General features: G+C 35.1%; 3 protein-coding genes across 12 annotated transcripts in view; 2 read left to right on the forward strand and 1 right to left on the reverse strand.

Annotated features, from left to right (window-relative positions):
• Nucleotides 1-23369, forward strand: part of LOC140754916 (guanine nucleotide exchange factor DBS) — a 115168-nt gene that overhangs the window by 41392 nt on the left and 50407 nt on the right. For all 10 annotated transcript variants that reach the window (XR_012103723.1, XM_073090075.1, XM_073090119.1 and 7 more), the window contains exons 2-11: nt 7318-7519; nt 10192-10282; nt 10662-10892; nt 12117-12250; nt 12545-12664; nt 12769-12889; nt 14094-14244; nt 14476-14630; nt 15205-15375; nt 15976-16110. Coding sequence is in view for 9 of the 10 variants with exons in the window: in XM_073090075.1 (XP_072946176.1) it covers nt 7318-7519; nt 10192-10282; nt 10662-10892; nt 12117-12250; nt 12545-12664; nt 12769-12889; nt 14094-14244; nt 14476-14630; nt 15205-15375; nt 15976-16110 (1511 nt within the window). In the remaining variant the exon portion in view is untranslated. The remainder of the gene's footprint in view (nt 1-7317; nt 7520-10191; nt 10283-10661; nt 10893-12116; nt 12251-12544; nt 12665-12768; nt 12890-14093; nt 14245-14475; nt 14631-15204; nt 15376-15975; nt 16111-23369) is intronic.
• On the reverse strand, nt 12849-13794 carry LOC140755017 (E3 ubiquitin-protein ligase CCNB1IP1-like). The gene has a single exon (XM_073090192.1). The coding sequence runs from the start codon at nt 13710-13712 to the stop codon at nt 12939-12941; it is 774 nt and encodes a 257-aa protein (XP_072946293.1). The 5' UTR covers nt 13713-13794; the 3' UTR covers nt 12849-12938.
• Nucleotides 16141-18343, forward strand: LOC140755007 (uncharacterized). The gene is made up of 2 exons (XM_073090180.1): nt 16141-16721; nt 17669-18343. The coding sequence occupies exons 1-2, from the start codon at nt 16374-16376 to the stop codon at nt 18230-18232; spliced, it is 912 nt and encodes a 303-aa protein (XP_072946281.1). The 5' UTR covers nt 16141-16373; the 3' UTR covers nt 18233-18343.

Consider the following 23369-nt stretch of genomic DNA (forward strand, 5'->3'; position numbering starts at 1 on the left):
TGTGAACACAAGCTAAGTATATCGGGAAAAAGTCAAGCGTAATCTTAATTATCGGTATTTCTGCATTATTGCTGAAGGTGATCCAACACTGGTGGCTACATCCGCGACTGCCTCATAGAAAAATCTTACCAAATTGCAACTAAGCAACTCAACTTATGGACGTATGGTTATACCAATCCTAAATGGAGGATTTTACATGTTCATGGACACCTACCATAAGGCGCACTGCGTACTAGTCGGTCCCTTGAAATTCATAAGAAATGTGCTAGTACAATATAGGCGTACGTTGTCGTATCGGATAATGTGTAAGCTCCCGTATACTGAAAGTAATGGCGCGAGTGTTCACGTTATATTTATTTCTCACGTTTATATATTCGTGAAACGACATTTTGAGCGTCCTGTTACTCATCCAATGAAATCACCGCGTTAATGGCATATAAATCTGCATTATTAAAATTGGTTGGACATTCTTGTTTCCGTTCATTAACATATGCGTAGTCCACATAACATGTGCAAGCCGTCACGTGTATTGAGCATTGTTTAAAAACGTCTAATTCAGATAACAGCGGCAAATCCGCTTGTTTTAAATGGGTGAGTATAAGTGGGTCATATTAACGAGCATTTCCATATTTCGGATAATATCTTGTTGTGATTGTTATTAAGTACTAATATTACGGGTAAATGAAAGAACAGAGTAAACTTTGTCAAACGCTTTCATAGCGATCACCAAAACAAACCTCATTCTATCAATGCGCTCTAGAGCAATTTGCAAAGTATTAACCTTACAAATTCAGTTAAGTAATATAATAACACTTATCTAAACTACCCATCGGTACAATATGTTACATGAATGTGGTTGAAAAAAGACACGCAGACGAATTTACGAGAAACATCAAGTGTTATCGATTATTTGACGAGGGTGTCGCTGGACTTATCGCCCATCGCTAAACATTCGACCAACATTCCACCATTCGTTAGCCACGTTTGGCAAATCTCCATACGACGTCAATTACGTAAATTAAAGGCCATTCCGCTGAATAAAATCTGGTATCCGTAATGAATACGTCTGCCTTATTTTTGAGCTGAAATTTAAATTAACTTCGTGAATATATGTTATTATATCAAAAATGTTATAAGGAATATCTCACTCGTATCGAAATGAATTCGAGCCGCGGTACCGTGACGAATTTATTGATACCCACTTATCAAAATGGATCCCACATGGATCAAGGACGGTCGTACGTCTATATAATATTTTATTGCTTACTATTTATTTTATTACAAGCTATGTATACTTGTTAGTACTGCGATACCTTTACTTTAATATAAAGTAGTTTATTACGCTCATATATTTTGTTTGTATTTTTATTAAATACTGACATCAATGAATCATGTACGAGTAGGTACTGTATAGAAAAAGTCTATAGGATGAAGACTATACGATCAGGCTAGAAGTAACAAGAGAATGTCATAATAATCGTAGATTGACATGATTACATCTATATCTGTAGATAAATTATTAAGTTGTAGTTTTAATTAAAAACGTTAAGAGTTAATGATAATGTTAACATAATATTAATATTATAATAGCGCATTATAAACAAACTACTCGTAAGGGCAAAGGTATTCAAGGGCGCTGCAACATACGCCAGGGTACAATTATGCAGACCCACACCCCACTTTCCCTCGGGACTCTAGAGTGCATGAGAGGTATACTCGTAGCTGTTAAAACAAGAACGCAAGAGATACAGTACCTTATATTTCATATTTCTTTCTCGACACTCGAGTGAAAATTGTACTACTATTTACGTAATTTTGAATTTAATAATTTACTGAAAAATTGAAATCTTATCGTAATCGTAAAATAGACGCTATAAATGAATAGGCAAAGACTGTTGCTTTTTTTTGGTAGCTTATGACAAACATGTTATTTTTTTTTATTGATAGCACTAAATCAATAAAAACAATTTAACATGTTTGATTATGGCCGAATTTCCATCACTCGAAATATTAGATGATAAAAAACCATAAGATTTTCTTAGGTCTACCATGAAATGAAAGGACTATTAGGTACAGTTACCTACAGGTACCTATTATTACCTACTATATCAGGATATAGTAGGTAATCGTAGGTAGGTAATTAAATATTGATGCGTAAGTAAGTCATAGATACTACTTTCGATACAATTATATGGAAATAATTGAAGCCAGCGTTTAATGAAAAGTGAAATAATAATTACAAAAACGCTTATTCGTGTTAATAACCAATGAGACAAGAATGATGCATGTACATCAAGAGTTACTGCTATGTTTCTTATACCTGAATAATATTATCATCTTGCGACGTGTGCCAATGACCTGCTACATTCCCTGACGGCGACACGCGCTCTAATTAATATGCACTTAATTATGTTATAAAAATGCCAGTCATTAATGATTTGGAATTAATTAAAAAATATGATTCACCATAATTTGAAAACACTGTTCACGACATCTGATTTTCAGGTGGATTTCATCTTAGTCCCGGTTTATAATTACAAAAAGTATAACACAAATAACATAGTCATACGTTCTGGACTATTATATCCTTGCCAAAATCAGTTAGGTACTTACAATCAATTTTAAATACTGAAAGATTGATGATATAGCAGATATTAGGATTTCAGTATAATAAAGAGTAATACCACTGAACATCGTACGTATATACATAAAATCGACAGACTTTGCACCTTGAGAAAACATTAAAGAAGTATGCTCACGATATTACCATCATCATTAAGGAAAGCAATCATTAATTTCAATTAGGGCTCAATAAAGGAACGGACTGAATTCGACCTTAATTATTTACGAGTACGAGGGAGGCATAGTTTTGTATTCATGAATGGATGTAGGTAAATAGAACTGCGCACGTCCGGCATTCGATTGTTACATTGTCGTTCTCGTTGCACGTCATTCAGCTCGTTCATCCCTGACCCCGGTTCAGTGAATAAAAGTAAGATAAAAGATAGAACTAATGAAGCTGGGAAGCTTATTAAATGCTGTAATGCAGAAGACTTTGGTGACTTAGCAAATAAGGTAGACCCTGAAGTTAGAGAACTCGAGTCCTTGGTTCAAGATAAGGCATAGATGCAGAATGCACAGAAAGTGAAATATTAGGATAACAGTAAAAATGTTCTATGGAGCCAGGAAACGTTGTAGTAATATCTTTTATTCTAAATATTAAATTATTCCTCATTCGCTTATAAGAATACAGGCAGACATAGATAAATAAAAACTGCTCCATTCAAAGACTTATTTAATGTATTTATATTATTTCGGGATGTCCTTGTATAGTGTCAATGTTGTCTTGAAACTGCTATTTTTCACAATAACTAAGCAAAGCAAAAAAAATATAACATACCTTTACATTGTATAAAACTATAAGTTACATTGAACTTCGGACAATGGATTTCTTATAACGGGTATTACTTGTTTACCTTAGTTATAATCTTCATTATAATTTGTAACTGAAAATAATAATAAAAATGTAGCAAATTGAAATCGGTATCCAACTCCATATAGAACTGCGGTTCTGTTTAAAACTGTTTACGGATACTTTTCCACTTCTGAAGACTAAGAACGGCGCTATCTGTAACTCAGCCAGCATCCGCATCCTTCCACCAAAACGCAGGAACTACTTTAGGATAATAAGTCTGACGCTGATCGAAACGGTTCTACCAACTTTAGATATAGGAAGGGATCATCATAAATTAATCACATAGATTCTAGCGCGCAGACTTCAAAATAAATACAAATCATCAACGCCAGCTTCTGCGAATTACATTGGCACGTTAGTATCGCCGGAGATTGAATGTTTTGTTTTTTTGTGGAATGCTGGCAACGAACGTACGCCAATACCTAGACCGGAACATTAAATTGTCGGAACATATTCTGAATATTCTAGAATATTTATGAGAATACACAGAAAATTATGTAATATGCAAGTAAATATTGTAAACGAACGCATTTTTTGTTTTCAAAACTTTTCTTTGCTCGCTATTATGATCCTCTCGCTAAAATGAACTATTCTCCATTACGACAACTTAAGCTAATCTACTAGTTATGTTATTAATATCAAAAATAATACTTTCAAGATTAACCAATCAAATTTCAGCATTATAATTTAATTTTATAAACTAACTAGGCCTATTTGTCAAGCGAGATGAATAATCACTGTTATAAAAGAGCAGATGGACCATTCAACAAATATAAAAATGTAGAGATAACAAAGCTTTCTAGAATGGTAATGTCTGCGTAATAAGATTTCCATTCAGGCTAATAGTAACCGGGTTCCAACACGTTTTCCGACGGGACAGGAATTCGCGATTAGAGCCTAACCTACTAATTTGTTCCCTGCGTTATGAGTTTTGTAGCTGATTAATGGAAATGGAACACGCGATTTGCCTTTTTGTAACCACGAACATCTGATAACACCCATTTTTAATCCCGAAGTTAAATCGCTGTAATTTGCCTGAAACAAAACGCATCAAACAAAAAGTTGGAAATTTTTGAGAAGAAAGATATTTGTTTTTTTTTTTGGCTATTAAGATTTCAACTTTTTGATTAAATTGATATTAATTATTATATTTCATCCTACTATGACACACTTTGTCAAAAATCTCGTAAAACGAAAATAACTGAGTTAATCATAACATGAGGAACATTTGTCACATTCATCGCTGGTCGTGGTGATCGTCAGTCGACATTTCCACGGATAAATAACTTTTATCGTACTGTGGACGTGGAAAACTATTTACATAATCATGATTTAATTAAGAAACTCAAATAGCTGGATAAATCACAAACATTGCTTTGTTTTATACGTCTAATACTTACACGTTCCATCTTCAAGCTCTGAGCTTAGCGTCAAAGCTTTGTGAAGCTTGAAGTACTGATGAAAGTAAATTCAAAAGAGTTTAACGATAAAACAAAACGAATAAAAGTGGGAAAGCGTCGGTAAAGTCAACTCGTTATGCATGCAGGTACCAAGTGCTCCACCCCTACTTGTGTACACGTTGATAGAATTTCATTTTAGTTTCAAATTTCGTTGAGTTTTCACTGTCACTGAAAATCGAGAGCGAAAAGCTGCTCTGCTCTTTAATAATAGTATAAACGCTGAGATTTTAATTTAAGGGTATTATACAGTACACATCATTATAAGAAATAAAACGTCAATTAACAGTTAAGAGGTTACAAGCTCGCTAATTTCCCTGGCAGTTGTGTGGCGAATAGAATATTAAGGCGTACGTACGTAGCTACGTAATTACAAAATGTATTATTCAGCTGCTTCCAAGATTACCATGTGAACATAGAGAACGAACAAAAAATTAAAAGAGCTAGTTTAAATGCCTTAGTACAGTGTTAGTATGACAGTAGCTGTTATTTAAAAATTATAGATAATTTGTGAAACCAGCACGTAACGAAATCATTATTAAATTATAAAACAAAATCTGGCTGTAGAAAACCAATGATACGTCCACTCAGACCTGCATACTTATAACATACTAGTTTTTGCTCGCGGCTTCGCCCGCGTTAAAAAGAAAATAATATGTCATACTAACATACATAAAACTGAAAATTGGTCGTACCAACTCTGAAACCTTCGTGGGCTCATGGACAACAACTTTGCTAAACATCATCACTTGATCAAATGCATAGCTTCCGATTCAATTCTTACTAATATCGATTAAAATAATCGATTGTTTTGATTCAAAAGACCGATTCTCCGTTTAATCGATCTTAGAACGCCATCCCTAGTTCCCGTGGGATTTCCGGGATAAAAACTATCCTATGTCCTTTCTCGGGTCTCAGACTATCTTTGTACAAAATTTCATTACAATCGGTTCAGTGGTTTAGGCGTGAAGAAGAGACAACCAGACAGACAGACAGACAGACAGAGTTACTTTTGGATTTATAATATTAGTAAGGATCAACACTTCACACAAAGACATTTAATTGTATAGTAGCAATATATTTAATGTCTTTGTTTATCCGTGTTGGTACTTACATACATTTTAGCGCTTCTTTCCCAATTTTTACCATTTCAATCCCATGAAACATAGTCGTTAAACCGTTTGATATATTGGTGTCTGCGAGGATTTCTTTTTACGAGTCTCCCAAGAGGGACATAACCCAATTAATTCCTGTCATGGTATCATTGTGGTCGTGAAGCAACGTCTTATTGCTTCAGGGCTTCGAAGTTTGCTTGGGTTTGGGTACATAAGAATATATACTTTTTCGTATCTACAGAATAAATATTAACAAAAAAATAATAACAAAATGTAATCAAAGTTGTCAGCTTCTTATTTTTCTTCTTTACGCGTTATAGAAAACGAGTTCTACAAGTATTTTACAGAATCACTGTTACTTTACAAGCTTTTATTTTGGATTTCAATCTTTATTCAAATTTAGGGAATGATAAACAAAATGCGAATCCTCTATATGTATATTAATAGTATCTAGGTACACCCTATTATTAATAACCCTTAAATTAGCAATCGCAATAAATGACAAGAGACATGAGTAAATGTAATGAAAGTACTCAATCTGCCCTGATTTTTTTATTTAAATATTCACCGTTCTCCATAACGTGTGAGCAAGAGAATTTTAAACGATATTTGAGAAACACAAATTCATTTTCGCATTTCCAATACCGAACTTTACCGGAAGCGCTGTCGGGCCCATATTTCGTGAGGTATGAAGACGGCCGGCTATTTAACTGGTTGTTAAACGTTAGCAGCTTTTATTTGTAGCTATACTGTGGTGCCTGCATTGCCGTGTTCCAATTTCCCGAATAATTGTTCGGCATCACAGACATTCCATTCAAGTCTGCATATTTCACCTCTACTGGCTTACATTCACAGATGTCTATAGGCAGTACCGCATCGCATCACTCTCGGTGTAGAGATTAGCTACAGTTTAATAGCGCTTTCAGTTTCATATCTGAAAATAGAAGCGAAATTACACTGTCATAGGTAGATTTGTACTGATTTTGAATTAAAGTAGTAGAGAGCAGAGTAATAAAAGTTATTGAATTTAATTTAATTGGTTGGTTAGGTTGTATAAGACAACTATGCTTAAATTGATGCTTTTATAATGAAATTGGTTAATTTGCAATTCAATTCGGAATATTTGAAAATTAATTAACCTAGTAAAATAATCGTAATTATTGCTTAATTATTTTTCTAATTGATTTAAGTTTCGAAACACATGTAAGTTGGTTAATTTTTTATTTATTCTATTCTGATTTGTAATTCCAAATACGTTTTAATTTTCCAGAAGCGGAATGCGACGGGTGCGGAAGCGAAAATGACGAAGGGCGGAACGTCGGGGAGCTGCTCCTGCCGCAGTACGCGCTGGCGACGGGCGGGCTGGCGCGCGACCACCGCCCGCTCATCACCTTCCCCGACAACAACAACTTCCACACGCTCTCCGCCTCTGAATACCGCCGTCTGCTCCTCTACCTCACCTCTGTGCCCTCGTAAGTATTCGAACAATTCCGCCGATCGCCCACTCATCACCTTCCCTGACAACAACAACTTCTACACCCTCTCCGCTTCCGAATACCGCCGTCTGCGCCTATGCCTCCTATACCTCTGTACCCTCGTAACTCGTAAGAATTCGTAACGCTACCGCTGACTTGTCAGTTACTATGTTGAAACTTCCACCACTTAGGATACTGCTGCCTGATCTTCTGTTGTACCTCTGTGCCCTAGTAAGTAATGCAGAATGGCCGATTTTCCGAAATCGTGATTAGTTAGAACATAAAAACCGACACCGGTTAAATAATAGATAACAACTGAACCATTCTTTGATCGCCATATTCATCATGAACAGCCTTCGAAGATACATTAGCCACATAGTTCTTTTCTAGAAAGCTTAATGACTTCTACATCTAATACCCACACTAATCTTGTTTTCCATTATTGTTAGTATCTTATTTTCTATTATAAGGGCAAGAAATGGCCGAACCACCTACCTGATGTTAAGTAATTGAAGGACATTTATTTGCCAATACCACTCGCCCCTTACACAGCTATCTCTAACCCTAATTAAGATAGAGGTCTTATAAGAGTTCGGTGACCGATGCATTGATTAGAACATGAAGACATAATTAGAACACTTTATCATGCCTACAACCTTGTTGTTAGACAGAAATAGATTCGATAGTGGAGCTTCCGCGTCCTTACACTAGTATTGGTTGCCTTGCAATTAATATTATAGTAATATAACTATTTTATACCATTCATCTGACATATAATTCACTTACGGAGCTTTGTGGCACTGCTAATAAAAAAATGTAGCAGCGTTAGTCTGTTTATCGTAACATAAAAACGACGAGTTTTATTTACTTTTAAACGAAAGTGAAATTTGAAATAAAGTTTAGTTTGTTTTTAAGTTACATAATATTGTATAAGCACTAATTGGTTTAGAGCATTCGAAAACAAAATGCTAATTAACTTAAATTAACCTATCTATATCTAACAGTTTGTCTCGAAATACTCGACATCTTTTTGCGTTACGTTATAAGTGTTATAACACTTTCGTTAGGCCTACTGAGTAGTAAAATTTCATTTAATACGAAATAAATACGTTGATTTTTGAAAAACAGGTCACAAAGCGCAGGTTAACAAACCCATCTATTACCTAGCGTTTCCGTTCAACCTTTCCAGACTCTGCCGCTAGACACCGACAAATCATGCTTTATCTTTCCTGCAAACTTTGCAAATTTCGCACACCTTTCCGTATTTATAATTTATCTTACTAAACTACTTTTGTTTTTAAATCATGAAACTAGAATATATCCGTGTATTCTTCCTACTCATGTTACCCTTAATTTGGACACCAGAGTGTGCTGTTGTTTATGAAAGAAATATGGAAATTATTATTAATAGGTGCAATTAAAATTTAAGTTGTGAGTCCATTCTTAGCCATTAGAATTAAATAACTCTTTATAAGTGTAAGTCTCAAGTGCGGTAAAAAGCCGATACCTATATTTCAAAAGATAAAGTTGTTATGTACCTTTGTTTTAATTTCTTTTATCTTTTTAATTTCACACGTTATTACCAAGCCTGTATCAGTGAAGAGGCATTCAACCGCTTGTATCATAAAGCGCTTTTTGATAAAAGTGACAGCTCATGGTTTCACTAATACCTCGGCAAAAGAGCTGTCGGTATCAATGGTGCAATCTAGGTTAAACCCATGGCCTATATATCAGCGCTAATTAAAGCCGCAGTATCTCATTTCTGCGTGGTATGTCTATTTCTACGTTTTAGAAGCTGTTGAAAGCGTCTGTGTTTCCACATAGAAAAGCAAAGCTTTATACAAAAAATAGACAGTAGGTACTTGTTAACACAACGCGGGCTGATTACTAACGTTTAATAACCTTAAGCGTTAGTAATTAGCCCGCGTACAGTTTTTAAATTATATCTTATGTAGAAACCCTATGCGTTATTCGAAGCCAAGCTTTTTTTACGAGAGAGTCTCTTTAAAATGTTGGTAATTTACAAATTGACAAAATGTACAAAGTTTTCGGAAAATTTGTTTAAGTTTTTAAAAAATAAGATTAAGAACCAGCTAAATCGTTATTGTTATCCTTATTACAACTGAACAATAATAGTCAGTACAAAACATTACTGCATGACATAGAAATTTTTATTAACTTGAAATGCGCAGAAAAAGCTGTTATTCTCTAATATCATAATAAGCGGTATAATGGAATAAAGGCGCGGCCACATGCCACACATGCCAATAGCGCTAGACGTTAACTCGGCATAGCAGAATAAAGCCGCGGCATGTTCGATTAACAGAACGGAACGAAATTGAAATTGTACATGTGATTATAGATAAACCATAAACCACGATCTGTTATTTAAAACGGTGGATTACTTTAAGATGTGTGATGGTGTGATGGCTGTAAAAGTAACTTTCCAAACTAACGTTGGACTTTCAAAAATGTTTAATTTTACTAAAGCTTAATAATAAGGCTGGCTAGTGACGGAATGGTTAAAAATCCGTCAAGTGGTTTTGGAAAGAACCATTAATTAAACATTATCAACACATCTACATCTGTTTAACATAAAGATTAACTTTAATTACGATAACAGTTAAAGCAAATATAATATTAATCATTTTCATGTTTTTATTTTCCAGATTACTAGAAGCTGAAATGGGATTTCATATTATAATAGATCGAAGAAAGGATAGGTGGAACTCAGTGAAGGCAGCGTTACTAAGGATATCTGTAAGTATGGTTCTCATCTAATAAGTCAATATTATTCTAATCTATACTAACTGGTAAAATTTACGCTCAAACAATATTAATGATATTGCCGTATATTAGAACGATATGTCACCGACAAAACAACTAGCTCTGGATGCATTGTAACTAAGTTCTACGATTTCTATTATGTAATAGAAGTCAAGAACGAGGATTCGCCGTTGCCTTACTGCGCTTATATCAGGCTTCCTGAGGCCTAAGTTAGGCCGTTACAGAGGCTGATCTTGGCCGTTCGAATGCCTTCAAACATAATTGAAGGTTAAATTTTCATTTCATTAGAGATTTACTTAGAATGCCATGTACGAATGACTTGATATGTGATTGTGTTTTTTTTTAATTCCAGGAGTTTTTTCCTGGCATAATCCACGCGGTGTACGTGCTCCGGCCAGCGAGTTTTCTCCAAAAGGCGTTGTCGGAAGTGAGCAGCAAGTTGTTCAAAGAGGAGTTCAGGTTCAGAGTGCTCGTGTGTTCCTCTATAGAGGAGTTGTATGAACACTTTGACAGATCGCAACTGACTCCAGACCTGGGCGGCGAGCTTCAGTACTCACACTCCGAGTGGATTCAGCAACGGATAGTAAGTTTTTTTATAAAGAGCTTCAAAAATAATATAAAATTCTTTTATAAAGAGTTACAATATGTGTTTCAATGTTTGTTGTATCTTCTGTTTATATAATAAAAGTTATATCTTGAGCTTACTCTAGCATATTATTATTAAAATTAGAATGGATTAGAGAACTCATTATTTTATAGCTTCGATTTTCTGGGCATGACTTTAAGAAACTAGGGAGAATGTATTTATAGCTAACCAGTACACTGGTATAAGGGCTCGTACACAAAACTGCGATGCGACGCGATGCGAATTCGCAACGCAGAAAATTGCGACACGAATTGCTGCGATGCGATATCGTGCGGCATAGCGTCTTCCAGGCTGACCATTCTTTCGACAACCGTCAACCGTACGGAACGTATATTGAAAATTAGGTCGTGACAAGATGGATCGTAAAAAGAAGTGTGTACTTTTGTTATTGCTTAAGAGATACAGGAAAGAGTAACAAAGAAAATTTTGGGTTCATACATTTATCATATATCATTTATTTAATATTTAGTTTCCCAAAGAACAGGGCGCTCCTCAATCAGTAATATAAAATAGTCAACGACGTACTTTGTCATTTTTTTACATTAAAGAATACGTCTTCCCACCTAACAAATACAGGTCTGTGCATCTTCCCCACACGCTGTCTCAGAACGAACTAAAAATGGCGTCAACAAGTGTGACGAAACATCGCAGGAATGTGCGATGCGAATTAATTCGCAAGTTCTTGCGATGCGTCGAGGGAGCTCGCAGATTTTTACGATGCGACGTCGCATCGCAGTTTTGTGTACGAGCCCTAATACCGGTTGTAGATAGAAGCGAGTCACAACCGGTGCTTAATAGTGTGCCTATTACGATATCGGTATTGTATCATTTCTACTTCTTAGCCATTATAGTCATGATACACTAGCGCTAATACTGTCCACAAAATATTAATTAAAATAAATATTATCATTCGTGGGCTAATATTAACTTTCTTTCCATATATATATTGTACACAGAATTGGTAGACCTTGGCAAAATCATTGAATACGTTTAACTTTTTCTATGATGATTTATTCTTGCGCACTGAACCACATTTGTGGATATTTTGGGAATTTCATAAAGAGCTGATCGCCTTATGAAATACTGAGAACACGACTGCTTTAATAAGCTTAACAAACAAAGTAAAATGTTGTTAACAAATTTATTTTTTTAATTTTTCAGGCTTTAGAGAAATTTTCTACACTAATGAAAGAAATCTCGACGAAACTGGACGACTTTATGCATGAAATAGTGGACTGCGATATGGGAAACGACCCTACACAAACCAAAGAATTATTAGACTGTCAAGAATCTAGGTATTGTAGAAAACTTGATCCTAAATAAAGGAAAGACCAAAGAATAATTAAATACTTGACATTTTAATTTGGTTGTAATTTTAAAGTGTTTCTGTCAATTTAATTTTAGATATAAATTTTATTATTATGTTATAATAATATTTTACTACTTTGACCTTCCTTTGACATTAGGTTTCGACATTGAGACATTGAGGTTTCGATTACGGCCAGAAGGATATCTAGACGTTGAATTTAGTTTTACCCCTACCCCTTTAACATACTAATTACTGGTTACTGTACAAAGTATTTTTTCAGGTATAAAGCTTTAAAGAGTGAACTATCGTCAGCAACGACGCAAGGTGAAGAGTTGCTGACGCAAGTGCGGAAACCAAATCTTACTTATAATATTATAAGCCATGTGGCTGCTGTAGAAAGGTAATTTAAATCTTGCTAAGCCCTTTAAGCTTACACAACTTTTTATAAACCTATGAGCACAATCCAATTGCAAATCGATACAATACCTCTTATGTTATTTGCAGATTACTGGTGCAACTTGAAGAGACTGAAAGACAATTCGATAATTTCTGGCAAAAACATTCCACGAAATTAAATCATTGGCTGAAATTTCGGACGTTTTTATTAAATTTTAAACAAATGCAGGTAATACACTTAATTATATATGATTACATGTTCACTGTTACAATTAATGTTAAGAGGGCACGGGTCTAAATTGAAATACTGATGGATGTTTGTTTCTATGCCGAAAATCAAACACCGGCGTCTTAGGAGAACACATTCGATGTGGTTTGTCGTTCTCTTTCATTGGTTTAAACACAAATGCTTCCGAAGTCGTCCTTTTGCCCACTAAATCCGATATATCCATACATTTCTCTTGGTTACTGTGGTTGTCTTCGAAATTACTGCGAATGTCTTTCCTCTTCTGTGCATCAAGCTGGAACGATAATTTTTGTATTTTCCTCGTTTGAACTTCCAAACGCGCCGTCAACTCCTCCGCCTGTTTTCTTTTCTTATTAAATTCAGTTTGCAGCGAAACAATTTTTCGTTTGCATGTCTCTAGTTCCGCTTTTAATTTTTGCACGTTCAAAGTGTTTATTTCTTCTAAACACTCGAGTTTCTCTCTTGAATGTTTCGCCAAATTCTCCTGGTAAAGTGTCTCTTGTTCTACTTGATACGACCAAAACGACATCGCTCTCATAGCGATGTCCATAATCATATCTGGTTTCATGCCCGCTAAAACTATTGATTTGAACGTTTCACAAGGTTTAAGATCGGCTTGAATTACATCGAATTTGTCACGGAGCTCAGTTCCACATGCTGGACACGTTAATGAATTTTCTGCGTTTCTTTTGAATTCTCGTTTACCATGCTCGACGCAAAAAGCGTGGGAACATGTTGTTACCCAAGCTTGACTCGTTAGCGATCTTCGACATTTCCGAAAATTGCACATTAAATCCAAAGTCATTGCGATTTTTTTACTTTTCACTATTAATATTTATTTTCACTATTAATGAATTCTACACAATAAAAACAAACAATACAATGTTTTTTTTTTAATATCTTGTGTCAAATTGTCAATTGATTTTTTTTAATTTAATAACCAGCTAAAAATAATTTAAATTATATTTTTTTAGATGGAATAATTAATATTTTTTATTGTTATAAGCACAAATAATTTATGATTATTCAAATAATTAAACACAAATAATTCTCGGCGATTATTTATTAAATTTAAAATTAATAAGCAGTTCACATATGCTCTAACTTGGTTATACAATATTGAACAAATATTTTTTTTATTTTATTACGATGCCAGATATTTTAATTGCGTTTAATATTCATGTAGGCGTCTTTAGACGGGCATCTAAAGACAGCATGCGACATGACGGAGGTGGGCGAGACGGCCAGCCGGGTGGAGTCACTCATACTGGAGGCTAATGACTTCGAAAAACTTTGCAACTTTGATCTTGATACTGCGTCATCTGTCATAGACGACGGTAATAAAATATATTTCTTATTTGCATGCACAATCGAGAAATATGGCGTCTAAGCCACAGATATCTCACGAGGATTTTTGGCGCGAACACTTGCGTAATAATTTTATTGCTTGTATTATTCTCAGATATACTAGTTTCTTTATAACTACCTTCATTTAAATGTTTAAGTGACAATATTACACAATATTATTCTGTTACTTATACAATTTTATTTTTATAATTTGTTTATAGGTGAAAAGCTTATGAAGGACCCACTAAGTTCAGTGGACCATATAGAATCGAAGTGTGAGGAGCTGAGGCGAACCACTGCTTTACTAATCGATAAGATACAAAAACGAAACATGCTGTTGACGAAAGCCAGAGAACTTATGGACAGGATAGATAAGGTAAATAAAGACAGAAGAGGCATAACTTATTTTAGTAAAGTATTGCTTTGATTGTATACATAATTTTTGTAAGTACATATGGTTCTTGGCGGGATATTAAAAAAATAATGGGAAATGAACATCAATGCCACCATTTTGGATTCTGATTCTCTCGAGATGACAGTTGCTAATTGAGAACATATGAAATATTCATCGCTTTAAGTTGTTTGTATGCCAACGATTATTTACTAAAACATTTTGTTGTTGTTTCCTATATATGTATTTGTTGTTACACACATCTATAACGTAAAACAAACGACAACATACTTTTTAACTGCATTTTACTGTGGTTCATATTTATTCTCTCATAGATTATAATTATTCGATCTTCTACTACTGTAATATTAAACTCATTGTCATTACAAATTATTTTCTAGTTTTTAGTTCGATTAGCATTATAATCGGGTTTTTTATTTTTTTAAACTATTATTATATAATAAAAAGGGTGCAATCATTTTCTTTATCAGACTGAGGACATGGGTCTTACATAAACGGAGCTGTTGGTATTAGGAGTAAAAATAAGAATATTTTCCAGGCAAACGACTGGTGTGCGACGGGCGTGGAGCTGTTGGCTGGCGAGGGCGGGCTGGCCGCCGTGGACAAGCTGCTGGAGGACGCCAAGAGCTTCGGCCTCACCGCGCCCGACGACTTCCGCGAGATGCTCATGCAGTCCGCCACGCAGGAGACGCGCGCGCTCGTCACACAGGTACGAATGTTAATTGAGTTAATAGAATTTTCAAATAATACGATTACATTGTTGCGATTTATTGCTAAATACATGTTGTGAGAAATGAATGAAATAAAAATAAGAGTTGTAAAAAATTATGTGTATTTTTTTGGGTGGACATCCGTAATCAACCCTAGTAACATTAGATTCTTACTTGAGGTCGGTCACAAATGCGCCGTAACCCATGACGACAAAGCTAGAATGCCTCCAAAGAGTATTACTCCCTTGCAACCTTTCAAACCAGAACACAGCAGCTTAACACTGCTGTTATTAGGTAGAAAAAGGGGGGCGGTGGTGCCCCCAGAGTCAATCTGCAGAGGGTTCTACCACCTTTTAATACTATTGCTATAAATAAGAGAGTGAATAACTCCCATTATTATGACGTGTCACAAAGTCCATCTTATTAAAAAGTTGTTAGGTGAGTGAATGTCTTAAATTGTTATAATGTGACGCAAGACCCACCCGATCAACACACGTTCGCGCGCAGTTATTTATTTATTTTTTAATTTGTTTTCGCTGAGCGAACATATCATCCCGTATACACAGAATATAAAGCAATAAGTGGCTTTTCGCGCGCAGGTGTCGCAGCGCGTGGAGGACGTGTGGCTGATGGTGTCGGTGAAGCGCGCCACGCTGCAGCGCGCCGCCGCGCGGCCCGCGCGCCCCGTGCAGCCCGTGCCGCCGCAGGCCGCGCACCACAACGCGCACGAACAGGTCGGTGCACGGCTTTATGTTACATTTAGACCACGGATACACTAGGGAACATTTTGTCTCGAAACATGACGCGCAATACCCAATATACGTGACGCTGCAACGTTGCATAGTGTCCCGCAACATGCCCCTCAACATTTTGAGGAACATTTACGTGACGCGGGACATGTTGCCAGCTCCCGTACTGAGAGCGGGCGCACGTGTTGCGCGTCAGTGCCGCGCAGGTTGTCGCTGAGTGTGGACGCGTGCGCAACGTGTCTCTCAACATGTCAATAGTGTGGGGAAACGAAACAGTGCTACATTTGATCGAACTCTACCAGAGTTACGGATTGCTATGGGATACTACAAATCGAGATTACCGCAATAAATTAAAGAAAAATGACGCGTGGGAGGACATAGCAAAGGCCCTAAACATACCAAAAAAAGAAATAGAGAACAAAATGCATACACTTCGTTCCCAATTTATCCGGGAGAAAAAGAAAATAATATCGTCCAAAACTACGGGTAGTGGACGAGATCATGTTAAGTCCAGTACATGGTTTGCGTATGACGCAATGAAGTTTTTGTTGAAAGGAGCTACAACGTCTGGTGGCGTGGATTCATTGGAGATATCGGTAAGTCAAAGTCAAGTGTAATTAGTTAATATCCAATTTTTAATTATGCAAGAATATAAATGTAGTGTCTGGGGTACAATACTCTTATATGTACTAAAAATTATTCTGCCAAGGTACACGTCCTTGTGCACTTACGAAATATTCAGCAAAATTGTTTCTTATTTCTATAGCCGACTGTGGGTTGCGCCTGCCGATATTATTTAAATTAGACATATTACAAGGTGTACTTTCTCGGCGCCAGGATCCCTCTACAATAACATGATCAAAATTTTCATAATCGATGGTCCCATGAGGGGTATAGAGTGATCTTGATTGACAATTTCGTCTTAAAAAATTATGCAGATATACACATGCCATTACAACCAGTTCAACATTATCAGGCCGCAGAGCAATAGGACCTCGGAATACACGAAACACAACACTTAAAATCCCGAACACATTTTCAACAATTCGTCTAGCTCTTGATAGTCTATAGTTAAAAACTCGTTTCATTGTCCCTGCTTCATGGTTACCAGGATATGGCTTCATCATGTTGTCTGTTAGTGCAAAAGCACTGTCTCCTACGAGTACGAAGGGCATACTAGGCCCACCTTCTTGTATGGGTTCTGGATCTGGCCAGTTAAGCTGATTTTCAGTCAAAGCTTTATAAAAAGCAGTCTCTTGAAATACTCCACTGTCCGAAGATTTTCCTTTAGCACCACAATTTGCATATATAATATTATAATCTGCATCCACAATAGCTAATAAAATAATGCTGAATTGTTCTTTGTAGTTATAGTAGTCACTACCCGAATTAGCAGGAGCCATAATAGAAACGTGTTTGCCATCTATAGCCCCAAGGCAATTAGGGAAGTTCCATATAATTTCATAAGCACGAGCTTTCTCTTTCCATTCATTTGTTGTAGCTGGAACCTGGAATAATAAATTTTATTTTTAATGTTTTTCAGACACAACAAAGCCAAGACACGATTCCTGAGTCTCCAAATGCAGAAGCTCTTCAAGAGAATAATCAGCCTACAGTTGAATTAGAATCGCAAGTTATTAATCAGGAAGGACCGCAAGATCCGCAAATCATTAGGCCATCTACGTCTCGAATTCGCAAAAGAACTTTACCAAATGAAGATAGAATGAACGAAGCGTATGAAGTTATGAGTCTTGCTAAAAGCAAAATGTTGTCTCAAGATGAATTTTCTGTATATGGGCAATACGTAGCGTCAGAGCTACGTGAAATGAAAGACACAAATTCCATACTGATGGCAAAATATTATATAAATAATATTCTTATTGATGCACGTTTGGGGAAATACCGTTCCGGCCATAATTGCCAGCCGACTGAGCATCACGGCTATAGTACTACATCCAGCTATGCCAGTCCTGATTATGTAGATGAGAATAGCCAGCCAGCAGGGCAGCGCAACTATAGTACCGTCTCCGGTAGTAATAATTTTAGTCCGGATGATGACCCTATAACAAAAATTATTTCAACGATGGAGTCATCAAACGAGCAATGATAACAATACACACTTAATATGCGCAATGTTAGCATCGTATTATTAAGCCTAATATTTTGTATTTTTTAAGTTGTTGATTCTAATTTGAATAAAACTGGTGTTAAAAATTAATCTGTATGTATTTACTTACCTTTACGAAACATTTCAATTGATTTATCAGTTCTTTACAAACTTCTGGTACTATTCTACCGATCAGTTGCTTTGACACTCTAAAAGTGTACGATAAGGAAGTATATGAATCGCCAGTCGACAAATATCTCAATGTGATTGCAAGTCTTATATGAGGGGCAACAGCGTTCCGTAGTTTTGTATCACGTTTGTATATAGATGGACCGATCATTTTCAATAAAATTTCAAAATCGGCTGATGACATTCGCGTAAAATTAGTGAATGATCCATCGGATAACCGAAGGTCACTTAAGATATTGATTCTTGTTTCTCGTTCCCGTAAATAATTACGCATCCACCACCGTTTCTTTCGTTTCTTCTTATTACCCGATAAAATAATGTACGCAGCACTAATAGCCACAACCTCCTCGGGCGACATTTCTATAAACACTGACTAGTGTGGCCTGCAAAATGTGCCGCGACATTTGTCTCGGGACATTTTACGTAGTTTACGAGCAACATGTTTCGCAACATGTCACTCCGTTTGTCCCTTAGTGTATTCTGAGCTTTATGTTCGGCTAGTGGTAGTGACGTCATGATACGCTATGGAAGAGTTTGAACCGGCGACGGACTTGAGGACAGCAGGCGGTGCTACTGGAATCAACAAGAGATTATTAGAACAAAGTACCTATGGGTTGCTGGTTCACAAAACTTTGTAAAAATTATACAGAATGTTCATGCAATATAAGTAGAAATTTACAGAATGTGATGGTGTTCATATTTTGTTACTTAAATTTCATAAAATAATTACGACGCCATTCACATGCAAGAAAAAAAATAACCTGTTTTATTTTTTGATGGAAAAGTATGTTAATTGAAAAGTAACTAATAATTGAAAAAATCTAATCTTATACAAAACTATGTGTTTTCGTGTAACATTATAGTTGCATTAAGCTTTATTATAATTGAGGTAAAGTATAGCAGTAAAGTACTTAACCACAATTCTGGAGAGGCTTGGTAAAAAATATTTCTATCTTGTAAAACTAAAAGTACGTAGCCAAAATATATTTTTCCCGACAATATTAATTAGTAATCCTAACTAATCCCTACATGAAAACTACTAGGTAGGTACATGATGATACAAACACTTCTCATATTCACATTAAAACAGTCGTGATAATTAAAGGTTTAAAATACTTACTGTAAAGAGAAAGTAGTTTAGAAACCACAAGTTTGGCTACCTGTAATCCTTTTGATTGCCTATCTACATTCTTGTTTCTAGTCGAAACGGTCCCGCTAGAAAGCAGAACTCTTATCCAAGGTCTATTTACATCTCTTACGCCATATTTGGAAACTGCGCAATGTTATGAATTTAAAACCATAATAGACCTACAAGATGAAAACAATTTCTTATTTGTTATGGTCATCGAATTACTGTCGGATAACTGGCTAAAAGTCTTTAGTGAATATTTTTCTCCTCACAAATCAAATCCTCGTAGTGATAATCCATCTGCTTTGAATTTAATTTAAGACACCCTGTAGATTTTAAGAGCGTCATGGAGAAACATCAGGCATGCAAATGCAAGTTTCTCACGATACCTTAATACGCGTTTAAAGGAAGTAATAAATTAATTCTATATACTCGAAAAGTATTTAAAAATCAGAGGTGTATGGGTGAACCCGGATCCTTGGGGTAAAAAGTCAAAGTTGTGATTATTAAAACTTCTACTTCTGTTCTTACTTACTCCTTTTGTACATTATCTTTCAAAGGCACTTTTTTGTAACATTATTATTCTTATGCATTTTATTAACAACGCCAACATTTATTCCACTGTTAAAAAGAAAAATAGGTAAGTAATGAATATTTTTTATTTATTACATTAAGTATAACGTTTATAAGCTTTAACTTTAGGTATGTACTATGTATACTTACTAAAGATTCATTTTATCTGTCATAAATGAATGTTGTTTTTTTTACATAAAAAGATTTAATTGTATAGTAATAGGCTAATAGCATTACCTTATTGCGTTTTTGACCTTCGAATGTTGTCCGAGGGATTACGGCTGAGTTATAGTCGAGAACTGACATTTCAAATAATGCAATGAATGTGTGGGTCGCAAAATTTATCTTCAAACGTCGAATGATTTTAATCCGTTCCCAATTAGTTGGTCAATAATGTACGTGGCTAAGTAACTTAATGGCTCTGTTTTAATTAAATGTTCTAAATAGTCTAAAATGTTACAAATAAGAACGTCACTGTTCATAATCTTACAATAGATAAAGAACACCAAAAAGTGGCTGTTGATTCGAAAATCGATCTGTTTAGTCATAAATGCTTAATGCCAATTATTTTATTATACCTGTTCTAATACTTCTTGGTACATAATGTCTTATTTCTCCTTGACTTTTAAAATATTGTAATAGAAAGGGGCAAATAACAGTCTATAACTAATTACAATCTATTGAGACTCAATAGCAACGGTTGGATAGCGAGATTTGAGATTGTTTTCAGCCTTCAACAGATGCCATGAAAATCGAATTGAAATAAACATAATATAATACAATTATAATTAGAGAGAAATCATTCACTTTATTACATTCTACAGGCTCTCATCTAACGCAGCACTAACGATGTCAACTATAACGTAGGGCTGTCACCTTGAGATTATAAGAAACTTCACTTATACCATTCGCATATTACTGTTCTAGTTTCTGAAGGTCAGTAGAATAGTTCATTGCGCTACTTCAATGTGGTAGAGCTTCTTATTAGTGGCTAATACAATAGTTTAATGTTGTTAGTCAAATAAGTCTTCTGACTCATATCAAGATATGGAATGATTTAAAAAAAATCAGTTTTAATCATTTCTTCATCAGTAGTTGTCATTTTACGGTCATGAGACTAGAAAAAAAGACTAATTATCCTTTGTGCACTATTTGTATGAAGTTTGATTTTTGTTTTGTTTTAAGTATATTCTAATAGAACTATAATTATCTTGTGAAGTGGTAGCCCTAGTTGACCAAGATCACTTTCTTGCGCGTGCGCATACGCATGCGTCGCGCGTGCATTGTTTGCAACGCGCATCCCGATCAAGTTGATTTATACGCAACTCATTGCTTCAAGTTAGTTTTGAATTCTTGTGAAGCCTTCCGACTTTTTGTAAAATAGCATTTTTGTATTTACAAAGAACTCTGCATCCTGTCTTCAATACTGCCGACTCTTTTTGAATCTTACTTTTAATTGTATGTTTTTAATGCCATAAAATTGTTTTAAAAACTTGTAAGAAAAGATTTAGTAGACACTGGTAATAGAGACAGGGTTATTACAAAATTTCTTATTAAAACTTTCTGAAAAGAAAACTATATTGTGCTTATGTACAGGGGTAAATCTAGATATAATTATCAGGTATAATATACTGAGATTAATAAAATAAAACTAAAATGTATGACCACGTACATACGATGGCAACTTACAAAGTACTGCAATAGAAAGTTAATAATACCCGATGTCTTGTCCTAACACATCATTACCTTAATCGAACTGCTTTGTAAATTGAACTTGCAGCTATCATAGGGACGCCATTAGTGCTAGGAAATTTCCATAAATTATGTATACGACTTGCAAAAACATTTGCTTAGCCTAGTCGAAGGCATCTTAACATCGCAAAATAAAGCAAAAAGTTCTATCTAGAAAGCGCGCATGATTATGTTCAAGTTGTTGACAGGGATTGAAAACATTTGTAAACATATCGATATAATATTTTTTGTTCAAGTACTTAATGTTAAAAATATTTTCAACGGGATTAAAAGTATTTCTATTCAGATATGTATATTTAATGGTCTCTGACCTTGGAAAGGCAACATCTGTAAAGAGCCTTTCAGTTTAACACTATGTGAGTGATGGGTATTTTTGCAAATCGTTAGCATTTGTTATTGATTTCGAGATTATAATACATAGATCCACGGATATTTTTGGGAGTAGATATAGAGAAAACTATTCATTTAGTTTTGATACAAATACATTAATTTCTTAAAGTAAAATTATGAACCTACCTTCAACGATAAATTCTTCTGATAAATTAATTTGATTGTTGTATATCAAAGAACTTCTTAGATTTTATTCTGCACTTTAACTTTATGATATAATGTTAAATATTCATCTTTTACCTTATATTTGTAAGAAAAAAATACCAAAGCTTTGTTTATCATAAACGTACGCGTTATTATCATATGTCGATAACCTCGACACCGTCACTATTTTTATATGGCGATCTGTTTTCATACCATACCATACAAGGCTGTTAATATTATGCCTATTACGTGACCACTACTATCGTTTACTGTGTGCTTTCTAATCTTGATAGTCAGGGCTTACCCTTGACCGTGGATAGAATTTCAATACGCTATTTGCATGCATGATATCATATGCAATCCCTAAATTATTTTATGAACTGTATAAACATGCTTGTTCCGGAATAGAAACTTTTCTATATACGTCTAGTAGTTACTTTGATTGAGTAACGAACATCCATTAAAACTTGACTGTTACTGATTGCTATTGAGCACTCTGAAAGCTTCGTGGTTCGGAATTAAATTCCGAAACGTTTTAGTGCTACATTGATGAGGAAGTAAACAATATTAAGTTCCAAGTAATTACTGTAAATACAATAACGCAATAAATACCTACCTACGAAACAAACATCAGTTTGTTTTATTTTAATCTTAGTGGTAAAATTGCGGTTTCAGTTATATTAAAGCGTTGTACAGTTTTAGATACAGTTTAGTCGTTTTTGGTGAACTTATCAGCCGTTATATGTAATTGTAAAATCTCATTTAATTATATAAGCTCTCTTTAAAGCTCTCATTTAATAATATATAATAAAAGCAGTGATAGCCGAGTGGTTAAGAAACGCGGCCTCTCGATCGAGGGTTCCGAGGTTCAAATCCCAGGCCTCTGATTTTCAAATATTTGTGCGTATTAGAAATTAATTATCACCTGCTTAAACGTTGAAGGAAAATATCGTGAGGAAA

This window comes from Epargyreus clarus, unplaced genomic scaffold, assembly GCF_041222505.1.
Source record: "Epargyreus clarus isolate Ecla_fem2 unplaced genomic scaffold, WU_Ecla_fem_2.2 ptg000003l, whole genome shotgun sequence".
In the NCBI taxonomy this organism is placed as follows: Eukaryota; Metazoa; Arthropoda; class Insecta; order Lepidoptera; family Hesperiidae; genus Epargyreus; species Epargyreus clarus.

What these genes read in the sequence shown, in the direction of transcription:
- LOC140755007 (XM_073090180.1), top strand. Translation starts at nt 16,374, where the DNA reads ATGTCAATAGTGTGGGGAAACGAAACAGTGCTACATTTGATCGAACTC. An exon ending in TGGATTCATTGGAGATATCG is followed by an intron (nt 16,722 to 17,668) that starts GTAAGTCAAAGT and finishes AATGTTTTTCAG; the next exon opens with ACACAACAAAGCCAAGACAC.
- LOC140755017 (XM_073090192.1), bottom strand. Translation starts at nt 13,712, where the DNA reads ATGACTTTGGATTTAATGTGCAATTTTCGGAAATGTCGAAGATCGCTA.